This window comes from Dreissena polymorpha, chromosome 6, assembly GCF_020536995.1.
Source record: "Dreissena polymorpha isolate Duluth1 chromosome 6, UMN_Dpol_1.0, whole genome shotgun sequence".
Taxonomy (NCBI): Eukaryota; Metazoa; Mollusca; class Bivalvia; order Myida; family Dreissenidae; genus Dreissena; species Dreissena polymorpha.
The window spans coordinates 93,741,043-93,766,134 of record NC_068360.1 but is presented as its reverse complement, the minus strand read 5'-3'; the positions used below and the strand labels follow the sequence as shown (position 1 = coordinate 93,766,134).

General features: G+C 35.3%; 2 protein-coding genes across 5 annotated transcripts in view; both read right to left on the bottom strand.

Moving 5' to 3' along the window:
- Nucleotides 1–1,646: 1,646 nt before the first annotated feature.
- The window catches only part of LOC127833439 (uncharacterized), a 91,041-nt gene continuing 67,595 nt past the window's right edge, over nucleotides 1,647–25,092 (bottom strand). Inside the window, exon 2 of the mRNA XM_052358708.1 lies at nucleotides 1,647–1,795. The gene's annotated coding sequence lies outside the window, so the exon portion shown is untranslated. The remainder of the gene's footprint in view (nucleotides 1,796–25,092) is intronic.
- The window catches only part of LOC127833436 (uncharacterized), a 91,724-nt gene continuing 68,426 nt past the window's right edge, over nucleotides 1,795–25,092 (bottom strand). Inside the window, exons 1-3 of one of the 4 annotated variants that reach the window (XM_052358703.1) lie at nucleotides 10,733–11,046; nucleotides 3,964–4,167; nucleotides 1,795–3,861 (exon numbers count right to left, since the gene is read on the bottom strand). In XM_052358703.1, coding sequence (XP_052214663.1) covers nucleotides 2,336–3,861; nucleotides 3,964–4,167; nucleotides 10,733–10,973 — 1,971 coding nt within the window. In that variant the 5' untranslated portion in view covers nucleotides 10,974–11,046 and the 3' untranslated portion in view covers nucleotides 1,795–2,335. Of the gene's footprint in view, nucleotides 3,862–3,963; nucleotides 4,168–10,426; nucleotides 10,673–10,732; nucleotides 11,047–25,092 lie in introns of those variants that run through there. The other 3 variants (XM_052358704.1, XM_052358701.1, XM_052358702.1) reach the window with 3 other exon arrangements.

Genomic DNA, 25,092 nt, shown 5'->3' with positions numbered 1-25,092 from the left:
CGCTTCCCCTTAGTAACATAGTTACGTTATACAAAGGGCACAGCTCATTAGACAGATACAACACAGTTCATTCTTTATTATCAAGTCATGTGACATGGGAGTGCTTTTCGATTGGTCTTCGTCATATTTACATTGAACGCGCGTTGTCACTAATACGTAGCTATAAATATAACGCTACAATGTTGTGAAACATTGAGTTAGCTCAAGTTGTGAACATTAAACTTTGAAATGGTGGCTTCATAAAAAAAACACTGGGTCTGGTGGATACCACAACTTGTGACAAATCCATCGGTGCAAATCAAAACAAATTCCAAAATGTTTGGTCTAAAGTACAACATTATAGAATGACGACATCGAACTCCCAATTACGATCGCTCAGTTTTCGATTTCTTGCATTGCACTTATTCAATGAAACATTAAACAAGGGATAAAATTGTCACAAAACCAGGTTTTCAAAAAAAATATATTTATAACTAGAGAGCTTTGTCACAGACGTGACGTATACCCCTACATGCTGCATCGACACAGAATATTTTGCATGCTGTCTTCACAAAACAAGAAAAGCTAATTTATGGCGATTTTAAAGAATTATTATTCCATTATCATTTATGGCCATTTTGAACTTTGAACTCTTGAATTCTTTTGCATAACACGCCGTCCAATTACTGTGAACAAAAGTAATGTTCAGAGTCATTTTAAAATCCAGTGGTTTTTTTTGCTTTAATTTGTTACAGCCTGTGCCTTTTGAATTGGGAAAATTAGCGCGATAAACCGTGAAATTGGGAAAAATAGCGCGATAAACCATAAAATTGGGAAAAATGAAGCATTATAAATAGGATTATAAGTAACAGAAGTGATATTGTTTTTAAGTGCGTGTTCAGGGAGTTTTCTAGAAAAGGAGTCTGGTCAAATTGTTGGTTTTTTTAATCAATAAAAGTGGCAAGTTTGGGAATGATTTATGGACAAAAATGACTAAATTCAAGTTATATATTTTGTAAGATGTTTAAAAAATAAAGTTGAGACCTAGATTTAAGAAATCATAATTAAGTTATATGAGACTTCTTTATAAAAAAATAAAAAATAAATTTTTTTTTTTTTTTTTTTTTTGGAAGTTGGGCTTTTTTTGGGAAATTTTGGTTAGAATTTTGGGAAAAAACGTGTATTTTTGCGATTGGGAAGCAGCCGAAATTCGGCTGTAAATTTGAGCAAAAAAAACCACTGAAATCTCACAATGAATGACATAGTTATGGCACGGACAAGCTCATTTATGGCCATTTTTGACTTTTGAACTCCAGGTGTGACCTTGACCTTGGAGATATCGACGTAATTCTTTCGCATGACACACCGTCCAATGATTGTGAACAAATGTTCCGAGTGATTTTTAAATCTCACAATGAATGACATAGTTATGGCCCGGACAAGATCAGTTATGGCCACTTTTGACCTTTGAACTCAAAGTGTGACCTTGACCTTGGAGATATCGACGTAATTCTTTCGAATGACACACCGTCCAATGATTGTGAAGCCATGTACCGTGTAATTTTATAATCTCACAATGAATGACATAGTTATGGCCCGGACAAGATCATTTATGGCCATATTTGGCCTATGAACTCACAGTGTGACCTTGACGTTGCAGACATCGACGTAATTCTTTCGCATGACACACTGTCCAATGATGGTGAACAAATGTGCGAAATGCTTTTAAAATCTCACAATGAACGACATAGTTATGGCCCGGACAAGCTTATTTATGGCCATTTTTTTACCTTTGAACTCAAAGTGTGACCTTGACCTTGGAGATATCGACATAATTCTTTCATATGGCACACCGTCCAATGATGGTGATCAAATATGCCAAATAATGTTAAAATCTCACAATGAATGACATAGTAATGTCTCCTCATTTATGGCCATTTTTGATCTTTGAACTCAAAGTGCGACCTTGATCTTGGAGATATAGACGCGCGACACACCGTCTAATAATGGTGAACAAACGTGTCAAATGATTTTAAAATCTCACAATGAACGGAAAAGTTATGGCCCGGACAAGCTTGTTCCGCCCGCCCGCTGCCCACCCGTCGACATTCGCCAATCTAATAACCAGTTTTTTCCTTCGGAAACCTGGTTAAAAATTAAAATACAAAAAGGTCTCCATTTAAGCCATTAAAGTTATCATCGCTTTCGTAGCAACAGTTATCGCTTACGTAACAGCATTGATCTCGGCAATTATAATCAGCATCGCTGCTAGTCTTTCTGTAGCAGAAAAACTCAGATTCATATTCACTTTAGAACCCTTCGTCACTGTTGTCACAGTTGTCATTTATGCCAGCTACTAATGCCTCATCAACGTCGTAATAAGGCGTTCATCGTCGTCGTAAGTGTCCTCAGCATAGGCAACAACGCGGTCATAGCAGTACTCATCCTTGCGGTTATTTCTGTAGTAATTTCGCCGCTTCTTGTAGTAATCATCACGACCATTCCTGGAATAACGTTTGCAATTATAGGCGAGGTCATTTCTGTAAGACTTATTATCAGCTTTGCGTCCCGCCCTGGTGTAATCGCTCGAGTCCTCGTCGCAGTAAATATTTGTACATGTATAGTATTCATCATCATAATCATCATCATCATAATCATCGTAATCATAACAGTAGTCCTGTAACCATTGTTTTAAAGCAGGCCCCATTTTCGTCTTTGAAGTTGTCACTATCTCATTGTTCGTTGCCGGTTCTGGAATCTGCAGCTTGCTTCGTACTTTGAGTGTTGTCAACATTTGACGTTTAATTGTGAATACCATTGTTACCATTTTCGTTGCTGGTTCTGGGATATGTAGCGTGCTGGTTACTGTTGTAAACATTTCGCTTTTGGTAGTGAACTCAATTGCTTTTCTATGCGTCAGTGCCAGTTTGCGTTTTGATGCAATTATCGTGATCATTCTGCCACATTTCGCAGTTGCTTTTGGATCGATGGTAATTTCTGTCATTTCTTTTTTATTATTCTGTGCCAGTTTAGGTTTTGAATCAACTGTCGTTACCATTCTAACACATGTTTTTGTATTTATAGGAATTTCTGTCATATATGTTCTATTCGTCTGTGCCCCTTTACGTTTTGATTCAACTGCCGTTACCATTCTGCCACATGTCGCAGTTGCTTTTGGATCGATGGTGATATCTGTCATATGTTTCTTCGGAGTCTGTGCCCCTTTACGTTTTGATTCAACTGCCGTTACCATTCTGCCACATGTCGCAGTTGCTTTTGGATCGATGGTGATATCTGTCATATGTTTCTTCGGAGTCTTTGCCAGTTTACGTTTGGATTCAACTGCCGTTACCATTCTGCCACATGACACAGTTGCTTTTTGATTGATGGTAATATCTGTCATATGTTTCTTCGGAGTCTTTGCCAGTTTACGTTTTGATGCCACTGCCGTTACCATTCTGCCACATGTCGCAGTTGCTTTTGGATCGATGGTGATATCTGTCATATGTTTCTTCGGAGTCTGTGCCCCTTTACGTTTTGATGCCACTGCCGTTACCATTCTGCCACATGTCGCAGTTGCTTTTGGATCGATGGTGATATCTGTCATATGTTTCTTCGGAGTCTGTGCCCCTTTACGTTTTGATGCCACTGCCGTTACCATTCTGCCACATGTCGCAGTTGCTTTTGGATCGATGGTGATATCTGTCATATGTTTCTTCGGAGTCTTTGCCAGTTTACGTTTAGATGCATCTGCCGTTACCATTCTGCCACATGTCGCAGTTGCTTTTGGATCGATGGTGATATCTGTCATATGTTTCTTCGGAGTCTGTGCCAGTTTACGTTTTGATGCCACTGCCGTTACCATTCTGCCACATGTCGCAGGTGCTTTTGGATCGATGGGGATATCTGTCATATGTTTCTTCGGAGTCTTTGCCAGTTTACGTTTTGATGCCACTGCCGTTACCATTCTGCCACATGTCGCAGTTGCTTTTGGATCGATGGTGATATCTGTCATATGTTTCTTCGGAGTCTTTGCCAGTTTACGTTTAGATGCATCTGCCGTTACCATTCTGCCACATGTCGCAGGTGCTTTTGGATCGATGGGGATATCTGTCATATGTTTCTTCGGAGTCTGTGCCAGTTTACGTTTTGATGCCACTGCCGTTACCATTCTGCCACATGTCGCAGGTGCTTTTGGATCGATGGTAATATCTGTCATTTGTTTTCCATGCGTCTGTGCCAGTTTACGTTGTGATGACACTGTCGTTGTCATCATACCACTTTTTGGAACGATTGTAATGTCTGTCATTTGTTCGGTTATCATCATCAATTGCAATTTACACGAAGAACTACTGTGCCGTTATGTGTAACTTTAAAATTTTCCTTTTCCTCCAATTTGTCGTATTTAAATTTGGTTAAGATTGGATCCTGTCGTTTTTTCACACAACATCTACAAACAAAAAAGAAATAAAGTTGCTGTTTTTATAAGAAAAAAAACTTATCTTATCGCGTATCTTATATATGTATAATCCATTGAACATTGTAAAATGTGTTAACGGTATGTATGAATGTTCCAATACTTTGATATTTCCTACAGAGCAGGGATTGGCTAACACATTGATTCACCTATATCTGCGAAATGCTATTTATAAACGTTTTCTGAAAGCAAATGAGTGAATTTTTGCTTGGGTTGTATTAACATTATGTATTGTAACTAAAAATAAACTTAGAAACTATTGGGTAATCAATCATACACGTCCAACGTTGTCTACAAAACATTAAGCATGCAATTGTCATCACGTTGTTCTACTTTTTTGCATTCCGTTTGTTCACAGATTTTAAGTTGTCTAAAAGATATAAACGTTAGTTCTTCTTGAATGCTTTGAGCTTTTATGAGTAAATACAAACAGTTCAAAGGTCTTCCTGGAAAATGCAAAAATCTTGTTAAAAAATACGCATTATCTTTGTCTGTAAAATCGGATTCAATTAACCTATTATATCGCAACAAACACAATACCTTTCAAATCTACGTTAAATCGTGTCGTTTGTAAAGAAATTCTTAAAACAAAAACTGGTAAAACCATTTTCAAACAGAAAGCAGGAAGTTTTAAATTTACACTTATCGGGAAGGAAAGGCATAAGGTTACGCTTCACTATTGTGTTTTCATCCGAGAGTTAAATGGTCTGGACTTATGCTGGCAGCTGAAATTATGTCGTGTATAAAAGCTTGAGGACCCATTCTTACGACGTTAGTTTCGTTTATAAAGGTGTGATGGTTCATGGAGTTAACATTCCACGCACAAAAAATTGTTGCAGTTTTTATTTTGGTATGTAAAATATATTTGACCTTAGTTTCGGGGTTCGTGTTCTGCGAGGATTTTATTTTATGCACGCAGATAAATGTTTATAAATATTATATTATTATTTGACCATCATCCGATGTTATGGATATAGATTTCTCTGAAAAAATATTAATCAATATACAAACGAACAAGAATGAATAACTTTAAAAAAGCGATTGAAAAATACACATACACGTAGAGTAGGTACGGCGAGTCGTCTATGAACAATTAAATACAATACACGCATTATTAATAACGACTGCGAAAAAATACAAAATAGAACATACATGTCACAATTATATGTAATTTAATAGTTATAAAATTAAAGTAATTGTTTACCTGAGAAAAAATATTTTTTCCTTCAAAACATAACAAATACGTAAATAATGACTCTTGAAAATGTGCACGTGGACCACGACACAGGGTTAGATAAATGTAATGTTAGTAAATCATGCATGAGGTTAAACTGTTTGGGTTGCTTCCCTTTGATCAGTGAAATGTATTTAAATTTATATTGAAAGCTTCATATTTAAATAAACAAATAGTCTAGATTGTATGCGATTAATGTTTTTAACCTACGACATTAGTTAATATATTTTCAAAGGTTCAATTCGGAATATCTCGGCGTTTTTTATTGCATAAATGTAGTCGATGTGTTTAAAACGTTTATTAATTTAATTTTTCTTAAAGCAAATTATAAACATCATGTAATTTGTAGAAGTTTGCACCAACGGCCATATCTATGATATGTTTGTGTTAATTTATTGAATAAAACATGTTGATGTGGCTCAGATTACCAAGTAAAGTGCCGCCTGGATTCAAGGTGGAGAATTAACATTGAAAAAAGCCTTAACGAGTTACAACTCCCAGCGACCCGGAAGGTCAGTAGCTGGTAGTTGGATTATTGCTACTAGGCACACACATTGATAAATCGATATTTGTTTCACGTTAATAATTAACTTTTCTAAAAGCAATCAAGTAAAATTCTGCTTTAGTTTTCAATAAATCGTCCTATTCGTCCAAGAGCTTGAACTCATCAAATATTATAGTCAAATAACTGATATTTTATGCGTTTCATATCAACACTCATGATATTTATTTCTCTAACATGAAACAAACTACTTTAAAATGTTTGATTTATATTTCGCTTTCGTCTATTTTCACACTTATACAAGATGTTTCTCATTACAAAATATTACTCCTTGGTTGTACAAATGTATATGGTAAATGCTTTATCCTTTTCATGGAAGTTAAAAAGTACCGGTACATTTTTTGCATGCAAAGGGAAAGAAGTCTACCAAAATGTTCAGGGATTTAAGGCTAGCCTATGCTACGCTTGAAATATTTATGCAAACACAACAACAGAATCAAATAAAGGAATTTCTGGACGGTTTTAAGACTCACATTTAATTAATAAAATTATGAATAACAATAAAAAAAAACTATTGACACTTTTTAACCCAGCAACTCCCATTAGATATGAGCCTAGAAAATGCGTTTACATTATTAAGGTGTTTGTTTCTTAACATATTGGAATCAAAGATTGAAATTCATAGCATTATAAAACTGAACTTTTTGTGTGAAACCAATTCTTTTGTTGAGAATCACTTAACTTATAGGTCATAAATAGTAACAACACAGTTTAAACACATTTCATAAGTAAACCAATACTTTATTTTCTCAATACAACAGTCTAAAATTATATGTATACACATAAGTATAAAAGAAAACACATACATATATCGATCACTTCTACTGCACTCATATCGTGTATTGCATTTGCACAAATCTTTCTATCAACTACAAATTCACATTTTACGATTATAATATACTCATCAACTCAGAACTAGTTTAAAAGAAGGTCGTCAAAAATGTGTCACATCAAAATTATAAACATGTATCAGTATCGTTATGGAAAAACAGGTGAAATATCATTGTATTAAATAAAAAGTTAATATTTAAGTTTGCAATAAAAAAATTTCACTGATATGTATCTTTTGAGCAAGCGTCAAGTATTCCAACTTGCTTCAGGCATTCTGAATCGCAATAATGGTATCATTTGGTCACAACAACCTTATAATAGTATCGAACCGGCTTTACCTTTTTCGGTTTTCATTACACTTTTTGTGCACGTATATGTCATTGTTTTGTGTGTTTAACTGGCGTGGTACTTCGACGTAATCTTTTTTGTTTGATTGCTGGGTTTTCATATACCTTTCGCTTTCTAGAGCGGAACACCCTTCGTATTTGCATGCCGGATATGTAGGATATTGATCAAATTGTCTTGAATGTAAGCTGGCTTTGTTGTTCATCTCTCCCCTCACCAATCACGTTTAAGGATCAACAATAGTGAAGACTTCAGCCTCGCTCTCGGCAAACTGATCTTAATGCACGTGCATAACGTTTCGTCCCAGATTAGCCTGTGTAGTCCGCACAGGCTTTTTTTAGGGTAGACACTTTATTTTGGCATGGTATTTTTCGTTTAAAGGAAGTGTCTTCTTAGGGAAAATCCAGTTAAGGAGGAAAGTGTTGTCCCCGATAAGCCTGTGCGAGATCTATTTAGCGGAGGATTCCGGAGATAGCCTATAGCGTAGTTTCGTAGTTTCGAATTCAGAATATTTGATGTTGTCCATCTAAAAAACTTGCACATTTTCATGAACCGTTGACGTGCTTGAAACTTTGGATTAATATCCTTATTATGCCAGCACAACATATTATGTGTGTTATTTTAATTCGCGCAATAGTGATATATTTATTATCTGTTGTGTTTATTTACGCCAGAAAGTAGTTTACGTTGCTTATAATACCGATTAAAGGGACTTTCAATGAAAAAAGCCGTTATCATTTGCAACTCCAAGCGACACGGATGGTCAATAGCTGGGAGCTGGATTATTGAAATTAAACTCTAGGTCATTATAGTAATAGCCGTCGCCAGTGTGCTAGCCATTTCTTTCGTATCAGCTTTTTGTATTTAAAAAAGTAGTCGAAATCATTGCCAGTATATGTGTAATTGACAACGTGAAAATCGTCTTAATTGCAGAACTCATCACCAGTATTGTCGTAACAGTTCCCTTGCCGTCGCTATCATTGAAGACGTCAATAAGAAAATCACAGTAGATGCCCAAGCGTTTTTTTCAGTATTCATCGCAGTCATTCTTGTATCGCTTGTCGCCACCCTCGTAGGAGAGACCACGATTGTGAATAGTGCGGATATTAAGGCCATTAGAAACATAGTCGCCATAATATTTCATTAGACTGATCAGACAAAGTTCATTTTTTATGTTCACGTAATTATAAGGTCACGTGACATGGAACTGCTTTTCGATTCGTCTTCATCAAATTTACATTGAACGCACGTTGTCACTGATACATAGCTTAAAATAACGCTTACATATTGTGAAACATGTAGTAAGCTTAGGCTATAAACCGCAAACTTTGCAATCCTCAAACATGGGGTCTGGTTGATTGCGTAACTTGTAACAAATCCCTCGGTGCAAATAAAATACCCAAAATGTTTTGTCTAAAACACACACTTATAAAATGACTGGATGTCGACATCGAACACCCAATCAAGATCAAACATAAGTTTTCGAATACTTACATTGCATTTATTAAATGACACATTAAAAAATTAAAATATAAAACGGTCTTTATCTATGCCATTAGAGTAACCATCGCTTTCGTAGCAACGGTTGTCGCTTCCGTAACAGCATTGATCTCGGCAATTATAATCATTGTCGGCGCTAGTTTGTCTATAGCAGGAAAACTCTGATTTATCTTCACCGTAAAACTCATCGCCACTGTTGTCAAAGTTGCCATTTATGTCTGCTTCGGATGTCTCATCGAAGTCGTAATAAGGCTCTTCATCGTGGTCATAATCGTAGTCAGAAAAGGCAAAAACGAGGGAATTGCAGGTCCCCTTCTTGCGTTTTTTCTGTAATTATTTCGTCGACAACAAAATCTGGAAACATGTTCGCTAGCAGTAGCGATGTCATGTCTGTGTAAGTCATAATTCGGGTCAACTTTGCGTCGAGCCCTTGTGTAGTCCTTATTGCAGGAAATACATGTACATCTATAGTATTCATCATCATCATCGTACTCATGGCAAAAGTCCAGTGCCATTCTTTTTAAGGCATTCTTCGTCTGTAGAATGGTAACTGACGTTATCAGCGTGCCACATGTCCTAGTTGCTTTTGGATCGATGGTAATATCTGTTATTTGATTTCTAGGCGTCTGTGCCAGTTCACGTTTTATTGAAACTGTCGTTACAATTCTGCCACATGTCGCCGTTGTTTTTTGATCGATGGGAATTTCTGTAATTTGTTTACTATTCGTCTGTGCCAGTTTACGTTTTGATTCAACTGTCGTTACCGTTCTGCCACACGTCGCATCTGATTTTTGATCGATAGATATATCTGTTATTTGTTTTCTATGCGTCTTTGCCAGTTTACGTTTTGATGCAACTGTAGTAACCATTCTGTCACACGTCGCAGTTGATTTTGGATCGTTTGGAATTTCAGTCATTTGTTTTCTATTCGTCTGTGCTCCTTTACGTTTTGATGCAACCGTCGTTACCATTCTGCCACATGTCGCAGTTGCTTTTGGATCGATGGTAATATCTGTCATATGTTTCTTCGGAGTCTGTGCCAGTTTACGGTTTGATTCAACTGCCGGTACCATTCTGCCACATGACGCAGTTGCTTTTGGATCGATGGTAATATCTGTCATATGTTTCTTCGGAGTCTGTGCCAGTTTACGGTTTGATTCAACTGCCGTTACCATTCTGCCGAATGTCGCAGTTGCTTTTGGATCGATGGTAATATCTGTCATATGTTTCTTCGGAGTCTGTGCCAGTTTACGGTTTGATTCAACTGCCGTTAACATTCTGCCACATGACGCAGTTGCTTTTGGATCGATGGTAATATCTGTCATATGTTTCTTCGGAGTCTGTGCCAGTTTACGGTTTGATTCAACTGCCGGTACCATTCTGCCACATGACGCAGTTGCTTTTGGATCGATGGTAATATCTGTCATATGTTTCTTCGGAGTCTGTGCCAGTTTACGGTTTGATGCAACTGCCGTTACCATTCCGCCGAATGTCGCAGTTGCTTTTGGATCGATGGTAATATCTGTCATATGTTTCTTCGGAATCTGTGCCAGTTTACGGTTTGATTCAACTGCCGGTACCATTCTGCCACATGTCGCAGTTGCTTTCGGATCGATGGTAATATCTGTCATATGTTTCTTCGGAGTCTGTGCCAGTTTACGGTTTGATGCAACCGCCGTTACCATTCTGCCACATGTCGCAGTTGCTTTCGGATCGATGGTAATATCTGTCATATGTTTCTTCGGAGTCTGTGCCAGTTTACGGTTTGATTCAACTGCCGGTACCATTCTGCCGAATGTCGCAGTTGCTTTTGGATCGATGGTAATATCTGTCATATGTTTCTTCGGAATCTGTGCCAGTTTACGTTTTGATTCAACTGCCGTTACCATTCTGCCACATGTCGCAGTTGCTTTCGGATCGATGGTAATATCTGTCATTTGTTTTCCATGCGTCTGTGCCAGTTTACGTTGTGATGACACTGTCGTTGTCATCATACCACTTTTTGGAACGATTGTAATGTCTGTCATTTGTTCGGTTATCATCATCAATTGCAATTTACACGAAGAACTACTGTGCCGTTATGTGTAACTTTAAAATTTTCCTTTTCCTCCAATTTGTCGTATTTAAATTTGGTTAAGATTGGATCCTGTCGTTTCTTTCACACAATATCTACAAACAAAAAAGAAAATAAAGTTGCTGTTTTTATAAGAAAAAAAACTTATCTTATCGCGTATCTTATATATGTATAATCCATTGAACATTGTAAAATGTGTTAACGGTATGTATGAATGTTCCAATACTTTGATATTTCCTACAGAGCAGGGATTGGCTAACACATTGATTAACCTATATCTGCGCAATGCTATTTATAAACGTTTTCTGAAAGCAAATGAGTGAATTTCTGCTTGGGTTGTATAAACATTATGTATTGTAACTAAAAATAAACTTAGAAACTATTGGGTAATCAATCTTACACGTCCAACGTTGTCTACAAAACATTAAGCATGCAATTGTCATCACGTTGTTCTACTTTTTTGCATTCCGTTTGTTCACAGATTTTAAGTTGTCTAAAAGATATAAACGTTAGTTCTTCTTGAATGCTTTGGGCTTTTATGAGTAAATACAAACAGTTCAAAGGTCTTCCTGGAAAATGCAAAAATCTTGTTAAAAAATACGCATTATCTTTGTCTGTAAAATCGGATTCAATTAACCTATTATATCGCAACAAACACAATACCTTTCAAATCTACGTTAAATCGTGTCGTTTGTAAAGAAATTCTTAAAGCAAAAACTGGTAAAACTGGTCATTTGTTTTCTATTCGGCTGTGCCACTTTACGTTTTGATGCAACCGTCGTTACCATTCTGTCACATATCGCAGTTGTTTTTTTATCGATGGTAAAATGTGTCTGTGCCAGTTTACGTTTTGATGCAACTGCCGTTATCATGTTATCATCATGCAACGTTTTGGATAGATGTTAAGTTTTGTCACTTGTTTGGTTATCACCATTAGTTGCTATTTACGCGAAGAACTACTATGGCTTCTGTCGTTTTTCAGACAGCATCTACAAACAAAAATAAATACAATTCTTTGTTATAAGAAAAAGTTCTGGTTGTGTTAACATGAATTGATAATCCACTGAACATGGTAAATTGTATGCATTGTCACAGTTTACTTCCTCGAGTTAAGGAAAACGATAAACTAAATTATATTTTGATAAATGTCCACGATAAACATTGAAATATGAGGGTTACAATACATGTTTTGAAAAGAATTTGCGTGTTTTATTGACATTTCATACAGATAATCGATTGACATTCAATTTGAATAATCTATATATATCTGCTATTTGTAAACGTTTTCTTAAAGCAAACGAGAGCTTGGGTTGTATACAAATCGTCCAATTCGTTCGATAGCATGAACTAAAAATAAAAATTAAAATATTTCAGTGTAATATTGTACTGTTTGTATGCATTTTAACTCGTGAAATAACTTACTCTTACATGGAACCAACAACTATAAAATGTCTTATATATATTTCGGTGTCATCCAGTTTCACATTTCGTCAGTTTCGTCGATTCAAACATGAGGTTTACTTCAGATTAGACACCAATAACTGCAACCGATATTTTCTTGTTGTCAAGTTACACATTCAATATTTTCTTAAAGGGGCCTTTTCACAGATTTTGGCATGTATTGAAGTTTGTCAGTTAATGCTTTATATTGATAAATTAAAACATTGGATCTAAAAATCTCCAATACAAAAAAGAGTACAATTAAAAAAAGAAAAAAGTAATCCTCAACTGGACTCGAACCACTGACCCCTGGAGTCCTGGATGTAAAAATCTTCTGCTTAGATCACTCGGCCATCCGTGCTCATGCCATAATGCAATGTATTTTCTACTTTATATAAGCAAACCTCGTAGTTTCACAAAATATTGCGACAACAACAGAACTTTCCAAATTATTCAATCATTTCGCGTTGCAACGCTTTATAATTTTCAGGTTTGAAAGTCGTCAAAAAAGACAAATAATGGCTATTTTAGAGCATGGTAAATGTTCAGTATTACTGTTTCCTCACAAATATCATAACTAAAACGAAAATGTGCGACTCTGAAACACTTTATTTAATTTTGTCAATTTACTAAAACGTGAAAAGGCCCCTTTAAAAACCTTATGAATGAAAAGGTCATCACTTTTCATTCTTTTTTTTTGCTTTCCCTTTTTTAACAACTTCACTAAAAGCTGTTAGTTGTTTGAATGCTCTAAGTTTTTTTGAGGACATACGTACAGCTCAAAGGTTTTCCTGGAAAAGGCAAAAGCCATGTACAAAAAGTAAGCCCCTTTTATGTATATAACATCGAGTTCAATAAACCTTGTAGGGACATCGCAAAAATCAAAATACCCTTCATAGGCGCCATGCAAATGCGCTTCTTTTTGAAAAATACTCAAAACAAAAACTTGATAAAACCGTTTTTAATCCGAAATCATGAGGTTTGAATTTATGATTATTGGAAGGGAAAATGCAAAAGGTTGCGATGCACTATTAATTTGTCTGATTGTGCTGGGCATATGCTGGCAGCTGAAAGTTTGTAGCGTATAACGGTTTTATTTGAATAAGAACACATTCTTATGACAGTGGTTTCGTTGCTAAAGGTTTATGGGTACATGCTGTACACACCACACGCAAAACATTGTGTCTGTTTTTCCTTTAGGTAAAATATTTGGAATTAAAAAGTTGACATATTTTCAAATTTTCAAGTTCGGTATATCTCGGCGTTTTCAATTGCATATGAAGACATTTTCGGGAAAAGTTGATGTGTTTGAAACTTGGATTAATGGTGTAACTCTGCAAGAACACCATCATCACATATCTTGTATTTGTACAAAATGACAGGCGGCGAGTTTACACGGATAAAAGCATTGCGAATCACAGCGACCCGGATAGTCAATAGCTGGGAGTTGGATTATTGCAGCTATTAGAGCTTTATTTTCACCGGCGAGAATGAATATCAGAAACTTTTAAAGTAGAACCATGTTCTCCATATTCATTTTTGTCGAGCCCGCATGCGCAATTTTCGATATATTAATCAGAATGGTCGAGTTCATGTGCGTGTGCGCATGAAATTTTGCCCGGGCTTTACTCTCATAGTGCAATTTTACGATAACTAATGATAAGGATACCCATTGTGGAGATGGCGTGTCGCGTGTACCATCAATCTCCTTTCTCAGAGGTCAAGATATTACTTGATGATCTAAGGTCACATTTTGCCATCAAATAGATTGCCCGGACTGTATCTTTGTCCTTCATCATTTAATTTCAAATAATTTAACATTAATTTTCAGCATGTGTGGGCTGTGTGTCGTATTAAACAAACTGTCTTCTTGCCTTAAAGGTCAAGTTCACACTTAAAGGTCAAATGTTGAACTTGGCCATATAACAGCTTGTCCATGCTTTCATTATGATACTTTAAATTAATTTACCACGTAAATGCACCATCTGGAGAAGGCGTGTCACCCCTTGGTGAAAGGCCAATGCAAAACTTAAGGTTCCATGTAAAACATGTGAATGTTGCAGATTGTTGAAGTACACTATTCATAAGTGAAACTCCAGTTGCTGGGGCAGTATTGCATTATTATATACAATTTGTTGGTCCTTTATTTAAGACTATTGACCAATAGCCAAAACAGTACTTAACAGCACAATACAAACAACATAAACACATAGAAGAATAAAGCTAGGGTCACCGCCTTGCCATGGTCAATGCAAAGCATTGGGGGTTAAACCGGTTTTAGAGCGCTCAACGTCACATTTGACCCTGCAATATTCATGATGCATATACGTGTACGTAAATAGAATTTAACCAAATAGCATTGCAACTCAAATTAAACGATAATAAAAGGGAACTAAAACGCATTCAATTTAACTACCAATTGATTACTCAATGGTAGGAAGGAGATCGGAGCATCAGAGTTACAACTTTTTGAAGAACAATGAAATGAAATTACGAACAATTGTCAACTGCATCCCTTCTTTTTACAAAAAGATCTAGGAATATAACATCAAATAGATCTAGAGATCTAGTCCATATTTCAGATCATCGTCGTGCAAACATAGGTAGAAGCAGCAATATTGGGTGTAAAAGATCCAAATTACATTACCTGGTTGTTTACGTGCCTGCTAAAAAATAACTCAAACAAGAAACGCCCGTCAGAGATTTTTTTTTAAATAAAGGTTAAACGATATGAATCTAAACCCGATGACTTATGCATGTAGCCAAAACAGTGGATAGAGGCAGTACAAAATATTAAAGGGGCAGTACTGTAAAATCGAATGACCAATAAAACCATCTGTGTTTACTGAATATTTTAAAATCAAATATATAAAATGGTCATTACATTAATAATTACAAATTTTAAGAGAAGAAAGTTATAGTGAATCGAAACTCAACAAGCATGTGTTTTTATGTACGTCAGCATCATATCCATTTGAATAACTGGCAGTTTGTTTAGGTTTTATGCAGTTTGCTGCTCATCAGTAACTAAGGGTTGAAAATGAAGCCTTTGAAACTTGAATTTAGTAAGAAAGGTATTAAATTAATTTTAACTTTCTATGGGACTAAAAATACTCTACGCATCTACGTGGTAAAGAGTCATCAAAGCGAAAAATCCAGAAGTGGTCGTCATTGGAATCATTCGAATAATCGGAATCATTCGAATCATCGGAGGCATAACCCCATCTAGAATAGGAATCTTCTAAAAGTTCGTTATCACGTGAATCATTATAACTGTCATTGAGTTCATCATCTGAATAATTATCGTACTCGGAATCGGGAACATAAGCATCACGATACTCATCGATATCAAAGACATCATCAACGCTGGACATCGTGAACGACGTCCTCTTGGCCGTTATACTAGTCTTCGTCATCAATACTTTCGTCATCGCTTTCGTAACAACATTGCTCATCTCGACAGTTGTAGTCCCCATCGCTGCCAGTATACGTGTAGTTGACAATCTCATCATTACCCCAACTGAAGTCCTCATCAACAGCTTTGTCCGAGTGTTCGCTTTCAGTGTCAGTTTCGGAGGCCTCATCGATGCAGTTAAAATGTTTCTCGTTATAAATGTAGTCCGAATCAAGTAAATTACCGTAGTCATCTTCGCGGTTATTTCTGTAGTGAACGCGGCAATTCTTGTATCGTTTTACGCGATCATTGTAGTCATTCCTACCCGAGTTATAATTCTAAACTTTCCGACCAGCCAGACAATATCCGTAGAAGTTCCCGATGCAGGCATTAAAATAATCGGCGTCGATGTCACTTAAGTAGTCCTCGGCTTGGTGTTTATAGCAGTCCTCATTTTTGGCATTGTTGTTGGTACTATATGAGTAATCAACGCAATCTTGATTGTTTCCATTATTAGAGTCGATGTTAAGATCATTTTTGTAATCATTACATTCATTTTCATTTTTATTATCTTTACAATGATTCTCACTCTCATCCCTATGATTGTCATCATTCCTGTAATATTTGAGAATCGTCGTTGCTGATGTTGATATCTGTAGCGTGTTCATGACTGTCGTAACCATTTTCCTGCTAATCACGATTACCATCTTCTTTCTCGGGATTTTCGATAGCTAACGTTTTAAGCCAGTTGCCGTGGTCAACGTGATAAATGTCCCACTTGCGGATTGATCGATCGGTATTTCGGTCATGTACTCGGCAAGCATTGTCAAATGTGATGTTTAAATTTTAAGACGAACCACCATAGGGTGTCAGCTGTAAACATAGCTTTCCTCCAAGTTACACGTATTTTAACTTGGTTCAGATTTACTTATGTCGTATTCCATAAAACACCTGCAGACAAGTATATTGATAAGTCCTTTGTCATATGAAAACGAACAAAACCAAATATAGTTTACGTTAGAGCCTTATCTTGACAAACGTTTAGATCAATAATGCCAATAGTGTTTCCATATAATCTTTGATTAAAAATCCAAATTTTATTGATCACTTAAACTCGAACGTTAATCACTATCAATGAAACCTACATATGATATATATTTAGTTTTAGTGTAGACAGGATTTATTTCATTGTAATCGTGTATAGTTGTAATCCAATACTTGGGCAATTATATCGACCACAATTCAAAAGCAATATTTTATTTACCAATTACGGAATACAATAGTCACAATATTATATCGAGTTGAAGTTAACATAAGATTAAGTTTAACGAGCGCATATTGTACTACTGTAGACGCCATGCCTAAACAAGGAAAGAAAAAAGGGCGGGTGGGGGGAACAGCGTACAACGGACGAGGCTTTTCCAAACTGTACAAACCCCTAACCTGGTAAGTGCATAATAATGTCAAATCGTTCACCTAAAGGACCATCAGGCGCGTGGATTAACAGCACAATGCATGCATGCACAGCAATGTATGGAGAGCAATACTTCCCACCACATCATTTCAAGGATATCAAAGCAAGTCACCCTATTCACCTCAATCAACGACATAGACTCATTTGCAGCAGCCGCAACGGACCATTGAATTGATTAACGAAGTGAAAAGCATAAAAGAATATGCGCGATTGCAAAAATACTTAATAAATTAAATACAAGAGTGGAAACATTAAAGAACGGTGTCAAAACTATAGAAACACGTACACTAGACGAGGAAACAGTTTCACAATTCATCAAAAACGAATTAAAATAGTCAAAGCAGAAAATGAAGTTAAGTGAAAGAGAAATACTTAAAATACATAAGCAATACAAATACTATGGAACAATAGCGCACAACATCAGATCACTGGAAGCTCGAAGTATGCGAGACAATCGTTTGTTTTACGGAGTTTAAGAAACACCGCGTGAGAAATGCAAAAACATTGTGAATATATATCATATCTGAAAAAAGCCCATCGCCTGGGAAAACCCGAAAACGGAAAACAACGACCTATAGTGATACAATTCACTATTATCAACAACTGGACTAGTTCGGACTACCGCCACTACCGAAACCCGTCAACTCAAAGCAGTTGGTATCGGGATCGGTAAACAACAAACAAGGCAGTAACACAACAAAGATGTGAGAAAAGAGCATTATTCGACCGATAACAGAGTGCTGGATGGCGTGACATGGGCCGGCGCGAAACTACTACATGTATCCCGTAACAACAATAAGCGTTTCGGAGCCAACAAAGGTCGACGAATTAACGGACAAAATATCAAAAGTTGAAGAAAATCAATATAGACTAGTCTGTGGATAGCTAAACATGATTTTTTGCCCTAGAATAACATATGTATTTATGTTATACATATATTATGTCAAAAAAATATTCAACCTGTTAAATCAAAATATTTAGTTGATACAGATTTTGAGTTATTTGATGAAAAAGAAAAAGAAATTGAAAAATACGGACTTTCATGTAAAACATGTTCCACCGGAAACTAAATGGAAAGGTAATTTAACAGATATACTAGAATTCGACAATTATCTTGACTCTCTAGAACTTACAAACACTAAAAATACAACCAATGTTATAATACTAGCACGAAATAATCCAGCAAAAGTCATTGATAGCAAAAAAAATAACTTATGTAATCCATAAATAATAAATGGTCGTCGAAACAATGAACAAGAAAACCATTTCACATTTTCATCAACACGTGGCTTGAGTATACTAGTAACTGATTACTTAATCATAAATTCGAATAATTCTGATATCATACACGAATTTGAAATACTCGATTGGACATGTTTTTTCTGACCATGCGGCCATTAAAAACCCCCGAATGCACGGAAACGACTAGAATTGTGTTCAACTCGAGTATGGTTGAACAATTCCAAACCTCCCTTAAAAAGAATACTAATATACTAAACAACACTCACGAAAATATAAATGCCGACATAAAATGTTTCACGGTTTTCATATTTAACAATGCGGTCAAAGAATAGGGCAACACTATAATCCCAAATGAATATTAAACAAATGTAAATGAAACAAAATAAGATCTCTCAAATGGTATGATATTAATTGTTATTTAACACAGAAATAAATTAAACGCGCGAAAAACACATTCAACAAATCAAAAACAGATGAAAATTGACACCATTTCGTAAAAACGCGAACACTTTACAACAAACCAGAAAATCAAAGCGCTTAAAGCCACACACCTTGAAATGAAATACGTGGCATAGTAAATTTTAGTATAAATAAGAAACATGTTTTATCTATGCCAAATAGGATATATATGGTGGTTACAAGGTAGAAATCCGTCTCTTTTGCGCTTTAAAACTTAATAATCGCTCTTGTCAAAATGGACGTATACGTCTAGAAATCCTACTTTCGGTTTTAAAAGCGGAACCGTTTGAAAAACAATAAATTACTTGCTATAGATTTAATTGTATCTATCTCAATTAGAATATATCTGGTGGTCACAAGGTAGAAATCCGTCTATTTTGCGCTTTAAAACTTAAAAATAATCGCTTTTGTCGAAATGTACGTATACGTATAGAAATCCTACTTTCGGTTTAAAAAAAAAAGAAGATACATTACTTTCTTACTAGGCTATAGATTCAATGACTATTTTGCACACTGTGAAATTGCATCTATATGTATTATTTAACATGTACTTAATTTCAAGTTGTGACTTTAAGGCACTGCAGTTGTTCGCTCTTTCAGTGTATTCAATATTACAGTCACAGGTTCGACTTTTTAAAGTATGCCAATCGAACAGCCACTAAAATACAAACATGTTACTGTAATTGTTTACAGTGGTTACATTTTGCTTTTACAGGACAGGGCTGTGATTTTGAAAAAAAACAACATGATATTAGGAAAATGGCATTGATTTACAATCTCTTATAAAGTCATACTTTTATACATATGGCATAGCGAAGGGTTACATTCCCCACGTCTCTTATCGTATTGCCTATTTTAACACGATTTTACCCTGGAATCATATTAAAATCAAGTAAATTAAGCCAAATATAGCATCGCACTTAGTAAGTTCCGCTTATGATCCCATAATCTTGAAAACGGAGGAGGGTGGTATCATAATATCGAACGAGAACATCACAAGTGTAAATTTTGCATCATGAACGCAATAAAAAATGAATAGCATTTTCTAGTTGTATATCCAATATATGCACACCTTTTTAAAATCGCACTATTGCGGATTTGCTACAATTATAAATTTGCAATGTTAATGTCCAGCGAAAGTAAAACTTAAAAGATAAGTACTGCGAAATTTATTTACGACCAATCGACTTAAGACGGCCGAAGAAAATAACTTAAGACGGCAGCTATATTCGTAATTTCTATATGTTACCAGTAATTAATGAATTATTGTGATATTAACTGTTTATTGTTGTAAAATTAACGATAATCATCGCTTTCGCATTAATTATGACGTTACAACCAAACGATGATCTTATGATAATTTATGTTTTTATTATTTTTTAGTTTGTTACATGTTTTATTCTAGTCTTGTGTTCGCAACAAATTAATTAAGCAAACTATAGAATCACACTTTAAAGCATTTATGTGGCTATGGATGGTTTAATTGCATTGGTGTTTGTTCATCTTGAAATACCATTATTTATAAATATACATGTACAGCTGTATATATCTAAGCTGTATATACACATGCATGTATGTATGTAATAATATAACTTTTATATATTCAGTTTTATAACTGTACAATTGATACATATGCATGCAAGGAATGTGTATAGGTTGACGTTGTCACGCACATTTACCCATATAACATGTGCCCATAGTATGTATTCATTTGTATCCTATTACCAGACGAAAATCGATAGTATAACAACGATCGTATAAACTTGAGCTCTATACTATCGTTATTTTTAGGTTAGATTGTGTTTTTTCAAAAAATTGGAGAATCTGTTTATGTAAACTACGGAAAAATAAAATCGTTAAAAATGCGATATTTGCTAATTATAAATACAAAAGGGGAGGAAATAATAGCATAAATAGAATATTATGTGAGTTTGGGATAAAGATCAAGTTTATCATGCTTGGCTACCATGGTGATAAACTTGTATTTTTCATGCTTCATGTCATTAATATAACAATTTGATGAAACTAAGCAATATTTGATTTACTTGCAGTTCTAAACAGCAAGCACAGTAAGTCATTCATAAAAAGTATACACAATCTCAAATTAATTTTCACGTCAAGAATTTATTTTAAATAATTCGTTTTAACCATTCCGGGTAAATAATTTCGTTTTCATTTTGAAATGTTAAAATTTAAGTGGCCAAACACTTTACACACACTTATTAAAACATATCAGCATACATCAGTCAGTTTTTGAACAACCATCGAACAATCTGGAGCTTAAAAAATATATTAAAACATCAAAAAGCATAAGCAACCAAAAGGCAAGGCTTATCAGGCAAACATAGTAAATAGTGTGAAATATGTTTGTCATAAAGAAAAAAGAGGCAAGGGAAAAACATGAATTCACACTTAAAAAAAGAACATCGTTACAACACTGACAAGTTAAAAATACATTTAGACCCATACTCACTCTATCGTGAATATAATACTAATAAAGTTAACAATCATGATCAAAATGACGCGATGGGTATTGTATGTTAGTGTTTTCATTTAACTCATATTAAAATACGACTTTCATCAGTGTCCTCATTTTTCCAGTCATCACTAACATTATAGTACCATCGAAATCTCGATCATCTCTCTTCGCCAGATGAATAATCATCTCTCTTCGCCAGATGAATAATCACTGTCGACATAGTAATGCTCTTCCTGCTCACCAGACATGTCGTCATCGGTAGGGGAACTCCAATCCTGGGAGGAATCCTCGCTCGTCGTATGTTTTATGTATTTCATAAACCAGTAGTCGTAATCAGGGTCATTGTAATCGTCGTCGTCATCATTTTGTCCGTCAAAATAATCATCGAGCACAGAATAATAGTCGGTATCGAGGCGATTGTATAAGTCGTCAGAGCGACGCTTATCCCCATAGCCATTTTCACGATGATTATTTAGATCATCAACATCTTTATCAAAAAAGGCACGAAAACTCTCTTTGCAGCGTTTTGCATTATGTCGATTAGTAAAATCCGAATAGTTGTCCTCATCGAATATATGACGGAAGTTTTTCTTGCAAGAAGGCTTCATATAACAGTAGTTGTTATCGCTGTCGAATTTACAATCACCTTTGCTTTCAATATCCTCGTCATTATATTCGCTATCGTAAAGCTCCTTTTTGTTGTCGTCATTAAAGCCCTCATAGCAATCACACTGTAAATAGTTTTCATATAATTTATCCTTATCGTTGTATTTTGTTGTCATTTTATAGGATCCTGTCATACTCGTGGTTCCTTCTTTTGGTAACCATTTTCGGAAGGCCTCTGGCATCACATAGTTGCTTTTCGAGTCATCTGAGCTTGAAACCGTGTCGTGAAGCCGTTTCTCCGGCGTGGGTTTATGCCTGTCAATACAGGCAAACTTAACAACGCTATTTAAATCGCAAACAATCAGTTCTTTTTCTAACTCCTTCGTTGAGTAAACAGTATTTGAATGTGCTGTGATCTGTTCATTTGTATTGTCGATGGGTGAACTATAATCTGTCACCAATACCAGTCAGTGCGTTATGCCTCGGTGATGTATATTTTTAAGTTATAGATTGCGCGTTGCGTAACATGTAATTTACAATTTCAGAAAAAGGTGATATGATAACTGTATGACATACATTACCGTTTGATATCAAATTAATTGTTTGTATTTGACACATGACCTTGCAGTTAGATAAAGAAAACAATTCAACTTGTTTTCTTTACGTTTGGCTTTCACTCTCATATTATAGTGTTTCAACCGAAGAGGACATAATTTATATACAAAAATCTCTTAGTCTGTATTTTGTTCGTTTTCTTTACATGAGTGTAAAAAAACATTGAACACTCTCGAAGTTACATATCTTGTCAAATCTTCATGCAACGTTCTCAAAACATTTGTTATAAACATATCTCAGTAATATTCGAAAATGCATCTGGTAAGTTGCAAAATATGGCTGTCAGGTGATAAATCAGTTGTCTTATACTGCTGAAAAAAAAAACACGTTATCCCCAAAGATGTCAAATGGGCGTTCGTCAAAGTCGATCATCAAGGCTCTCGGCTGAGTTAAAAAATGGTTCCGGTCCGTTGATAATACAAGTCTGCTAAGGGTTGGATTAGTTACTGCTTATAGAGCTTAAGTGGAAGCCTGTGATTATCTGCTCAGAAGTGTTTAGTTCGTGTGGGACTTTGACGAGCTCTCCATTTCTTGTGTCCTCTTGTTTTGGGTTATCTGATACTTGAATGTTAGTCATATCACGGCAATCAGTAAACTCACTAAAACTTGTCCTGGAAAACTGAAATTACGGTACTAAGCGCACATACCATATGCCGATGCTAGTAACTGACAACTGCTCTACTTGAAACAGAGGTAAGTGAAAAATAACCATTCAACTTATTTCCTGTTTAAAAACTACGCAAGTTATGTGGAAGGGCGAGGTTCAGACACGCGATACTCTAAGTTGTAGTCTAGTTTTCTACCGACTCAGATAAAGGATTTGTTTACATTTTCTGTTGTTATTATAATAATTCATAACATACACTATTATATCATATGTTAATTGTTTCCAAAAAAAATGTAATATTTCAACGCATGTGTCTGACTTCATCCGAGACTGTTTGATTTTGATCCTGTGTGGGATTTCCCGATATATAAGTAGTACAGACCTTTTTATCTGATAACACAATGCTTATAAAACTATGTCTAATATGCACCAATCACGATTATTCAAATAATCGTTCGTTATGCCTGAGCTGGTAATATGATTCCCTTTCATATTAAAATAAACGATTAAATAATTATTATTTATAGTTATTTCAAAATAATTTACTCAGATGTCAGCAACCACATAAGTCTTAAGAATTTTCAATGAAAGATTATTATGAAGAATTATTAATATATGTTTAACTTATTTTGGTAACAAGTTCCTCAGTATCATCGGTTGTTAGCACGTGTACTTATGCTGACATGCTTTAACATTCGTACGCATCATCTGTGTACCTTAAACGCAGATGAGAGTCATATGGCCATTTTGGATCGGCTATATATATGTGGCGTGTTTTGAGACTCTTTGTGCTCATTCGGCAAACGTCATAATTAGAAAACTCATTCGAAATGACGTCCCTAAACTTGCGCTTAATTTAAGTTTAACAACCTACTATATACCAATCCAACAGGAAACACTAAGCCTCTCTGCTCAATGACTGTACTCTACGAGGAAGAATTAGAACGCTGTGCAAAAGGAACTGTTCTTGTCTATCCCACTTGCAGATGTCACAATGCCAACCGTATGTGACTAGTATCAGCTCATTTTACACCTAGTTGCTCTAGCATTTTTAAATTACGAGCAGTCATGATAATGTGCTATGACAATGGTAGATTTAAGGATTAACTGCCACCAGACCTCACACATATTAATGGAATATGTTTGAATGTAAAGACATTTTACCTATGCTCATTAAATTATGCAGTTTTATAATTTCTATTCCATTCTAACATGGCGACTTAAAATGACTGCACGAATTTTTAAAATGGTTACCATGATTACCACAAAATTGTAATCATTGTCATGTAGCTAACTCTTTGACATTAATGATTCCTGAATTTATTATTGTTTGATAAGGTTTAAGATATTAATGTATAACCTGTGTAAATGAACATTGAAAACAACAGAGAACATTATGTTTGTCTATTTTTGTACTTTAATATGGGATCAGATTTGAATTCTTTCTAAATTTATATTATCAGAATTGCTATTATATCTGAATTGCTAAGAGATTGAAAACTGCAATTTGTAATTTCGTTGTGTAATCTTATATTTAATATTCAATGTTTGATAGTATTACCAAAATGAGTCCTCGCCAGCGTGTTAAATAAATGGTCAACTATTTGTAATTATATTGAAACAAAAGATTGGTTACATATATTTTCTTTGCCTTTTCATATTACACAAGATACCAATATACAGTGGTTTTAATATAAAATTGTACACATAATCATAGGTACGAACTCCTTCTTATTCAAAATCGGATAAGCAACTACAGCAAACTGCACTTTTT